We start from the raw sequence: 3,718 nt of genomic DNA, 5'->3' as shown, positions 1-3,718 counted from the left end.
TTCATACCATAAAAATTATGTCTAAGACATTTTGTCGAAAAATGAATAGTTTCGGAAATAATTGTTTGCTTCCATACTTTTTCCCCACCCTGTATATATATATATAATGTATATATGACTTCTACTGATTTAAAGATATATTCATTATTTTTCAGTTTCTTAGCCCATGGAGATAGCATTATGAGTACAGCACATTTATTTCGTATAGGAAGATCAACATTATATAGTATTATACCTGAAATATGCAAAGCCATATGGGAAGTTTTACAACCATTATATCTGCAATGTCAACGTAATGAAGAAGAATGGTTAAAAATAGCTGACAAATTTTATAATATCTGGAACTTTCCTAACTGCATAGGAGCAGTTGATGGTAATCATTGTCGCATTCAAGCTCCAGCACATTCTGGTAGTATGTTCCATAATTATAAAGGTTACTTCAGCTTTATATTAATGGGCCTTGCAAATGCACGATACCGTTTTATCTGAGTGGATATTAGAAATTATGGTATGTTTAATATGTCATATTATATATATAAGTGAAATTCGTTTAAAATTCTTGTAATATATTTCTACTGTAGGTTCTCTTAATGATGCTGGTATTTGGTCCAGCACAGACATGTGTCATGCTTTAGAAAACAATATAATTTCAATACCACAAGCACGTCCTATACCCAATACAAACATTATACTACCATTTTGTATGGTTGGTGACGAGGATTTCCCTCTTAAAACTTATTTAATGCGTCCGTATGCAAAACAAAACTTGTTAGGCAATGAGCAAAAAGTGTTTAATTATAGATTATCAAGGGCACGCCGAATTGTAGAAAATGCTTTCGGTATTCTTACCTCAAGATGGAGAATTTTACGAACGTCCATAAGTTTAAAAGTAGACACTGCAGAAACAATAATACAAGCTGTGACTTGTTTGCATAATTTTATTATAACTACAGCATCGAATAACAATTTATATATACAGCCTAGTATCGCAGATAGAGAAGAACTTAATGGAGACATAATACCTGGAAATTGGCGAAATTTAGCAACAAACAACGAATGTATGATTAATTTTGGACGAGTTGGTGCAAATATTGGTGCAGTTACCGCTATGAGGCAACGTGACATTTTAGCTCGTTATTTTATGTGAAGAAGGAAGCATATTATTTCAATGGCAACATATTTAATATGGAAATCATTCTTTATGAAAAACTATATTTTAAGATATTTCTGTCAGATTTATTAGAAAAACTAATGATTGTCATGAGAAAAACTGACTGTGTTTCCTTTAAATTGAATAGTATTGAATATTTTAGTTTAATTTTATATAATTAAAAGATTTAATAATAAAAAAATGATTTAATAATAAAAGATTTAAATTAAAATATTTAATAATATACTTTCACTATTTTATTATTTTTTCAAGAATAAAGCTTATATTTTGTAACTGTTTTGATATCTAAACCTCTTCCATGCCTGATGTAACTAATTCTAAAAATAATTCTGAAAACTAAATAATAAAAGTTAGAAAATCATATAAATGTGTATTTTTTATCATTTCAATACTTAGTAATTTCAGTGGATGCAATACAGTGAAAATTGAATGTAAGAAATATACGTTTTATATATTTATTAATTGAGCCGTTTATTTTGAAAGTAACCTAAGTCACTTTAAAAAAAAAAATGTTGTTTATGACACCTAATTTCAAGTTATACACGCTACTACAAAGGTCAACAACAAAACATTGAAAAATGGACTTAGGCCACTTTCAAAATAAACGGCTCAATTACATTATATATCAAACTTAATTACATATGATAGAATATTCATATTGAAATACAAAGGGAAAACAAGATATAAAAATTAAAAATAATACATAACAATTTACTTATTGCTATTTGAACTTTATATTAATAATTAACTTTATAAAATAATTATGTACGTATAATTAAGTTTTGTACTAATGCTTATTGCACAGTGAGCAGATTGCAACAATTTTTTAGATAAGTTTTGTAAAACAATCTTTCATCTCATTTGAGAATGACTAAAAAAAAGAAATTAATTTGTCTATTGAACAAAGAAATACGTTGCAAATGCATTGTAAAACAAGTATTGCAATCTTTAATTTACCTAATGTAGTTACGACTAATAATACTGTATAACAAGGGAATTAAAGTTTTGTACTAATTATGTTATAATATATAACAGTACATATTAAAATAGTAATATTTCGCTAAACTTTCAAAACAAACAAATAAAAGAAGAAAATTAATTTTAAACTAATGCATTCAGTTCAGCTATAAAGAACAAGTTTTAAATACAAAAATAAAATTGACTACATTTCTTAATAAACTTACTTATTTTAAAATAGAAAAATGTTCTACAAATTTTTTTTTATAAAGTTGTCAAAACATTATTGTCTTTTTTCATATTTCTGAATTACTTGGAGTACTTCAATGAGACATTGAGTCTTATGTGTATCAGGAACATATTTTAATGCTTCTTTTATTACCAACATATAACCATTTTCATTCCTGTTTTGGCTGTATATGAAAGATGAAACATTGTTCATAGTAGCAGATATCGTAGAACTTGCTTGTATTAATTCCTTTTCAAGTAAATCATCTTTCGTTTTACGACGTTTCGCAAAATCATCCAATTCAGGTAAATTTTTTGCAATATTTTGTAGCACAGGACGTTTTACACTTTGTATCTTAGGACTTATACTTCGAGATGGTGAAAATGGAAAGCTATCAATGCTATTATTGTTTAATGTGTTACAAGGTACCTTCAATATGTTACTATCAGTTATAGGTGCTTTATTTTCATCTGCCATATATTTGCCTGCAATATATATATTTTTATATGGAATATAATAAAACCAAAGTTAACATTAAAAAAAATAACGCAAACCTAGAGAATCGTCATTGTAATTCTCATTACAATCTACTGTTTCATCACTGATTGATATAACGTCATTAGTGGAGTCAAATTAGATTTTGGCTTCGGAAAAAGTCTCCGATCGATGATCTCTTCTGGCACTTATTAAGGAAAGTGTGTAGAATAACATATCAAAATGCATCCGCGAGATAGTGGGTGCTACTTTTTTTTATTTAACAATTTAGGTGCACAAATATGGTTTTTTGCAAATAACTTTTTAAATTCAATTTCTATCAAAAAAGTAATAATGCCATTCGAAAGAACGGAAAATTTCACGTAAGAAACGCATATGACATTTGTTTTTTTTCAATTGAAATTGAACGAACAGTAATTTGTGAATTAACGCGGTAATTCTCGCTGCGTCGAGCACTCGCTGCGCTCGACAGTCGGCCCGTGCGAGCGCGCGCGCCGCACATAAGTGGCTGTAACTTTTAATAGAACAAAAAAATGACATGAAACCATTTGGATGTTAAAAAGGGTTAATTTTTGAAAGTATTACATGTGTTTAAGTATTTTTTTGAACGTTGTAAGTATTATATATATCACCTTGAAATGAAGTGTTGTACGAATTTGTGATTATTTCGTAAAATTCGATGAAATGTGATAAAAAGTAGGCAAAAAAAATAAACAAATACATGGATATTATATCTAAAGGGTTTATCTAAAATACGTATTTTGGCAAAAAAATTAGAAAAATTTATTTTACAAAATCTAAGGCTTCAAAGTTGGTAAATTTTCATAAATTGCATTTTTCTACTTTGTGTTCCTCACTTAGATCGT

General features: G+C 27.9%; 3 protein-coding genes across 3 annotated transcripts in view; 2 read left to right on the top strand and 1 right to left on the bottom strand.

Annotated features, from left to right (window-relative positions):
• The window catches only part of LOC108763235 (putative nuclease HARBI1), a 783-nt gene extending 294 nt beyond the window's left edge, over positions 1 to 489 (top strand). Inside the window, exon 2 of the mRNA XM_018510682.1 lies at positions 156 to 489. Coding sequence (XP_018366184.1) covers positions 156 to 489 — 334 coding nt within the window. The remainder of the gene's footprint in view (positions 1 to 155) is intronic.
• A 7-nt stretch (positions 490 to 496) lies between these two features.
• On the top strand, positions 497 to 1,167 carry LOC108763236 (uncharacterized). Its single transcript, XM_018510683.1, has 2 exons — positions 497 to 508; positions 582 to 1,167. The coding sequence occupies exon 2, from the start codon at positions 620 to 622 to the stop codon at positions 1,145 to 1,147; it is 528 nt and encodes a 175-aa protein (XP_018366185.1). The 5' UTR covers positions 497 to 508; positions 582 to 619; the 3' UTR covers positions 1,148 to 1,167.
• Positions 1,168 to 2,411: 1,244 nt separating this feature from the next.
• On the bottom strand, positions 2,412 to 2,971 carry LOC108763234 (uncharacterized). Its single transcript, XM_018510681.1, has 2 exons — positions 2,912 to 2,971; positions 2,412 to 2,842 (listed from the first exon to the last, which is right to left on the bottom strand). Exon 2 carries the CDS (start codon positions 2,832 to 2,834, stop codon positions 2,412 to 2,414), a length of 423 nt encoding a protein of 140 aa, XP_018366183.1. The 5' UTR covers positions 2,835 to 2,842; positions 2,912 to 2,971.
• Positions 2,972 to 3,718: the final 747 nt, after the last annotated feature.

The sequence above is a fragment of the Trachymyrmex cornetzi genome, unplaced genomic scaffold, assembly GCF_001594075.2.
Source record: "Trachymyrmex cornetzi isolate Tcor2-1 unplaced genomic scaffold, Tcor1.1 scaffold347, whole genome shotgun sequence".
Taxonomy (NCBI): Eukaryota; Metazoa; Arthropoda; class Insecta; order Hymenoptera; family Formicidae; genus Trachymyrmex; species Trachymyrmex cornetzi.
Note: the sequence above shows the minus strand (reverse complement) of the source record. Positions and strands in the feature narration are given on the sequence as shown.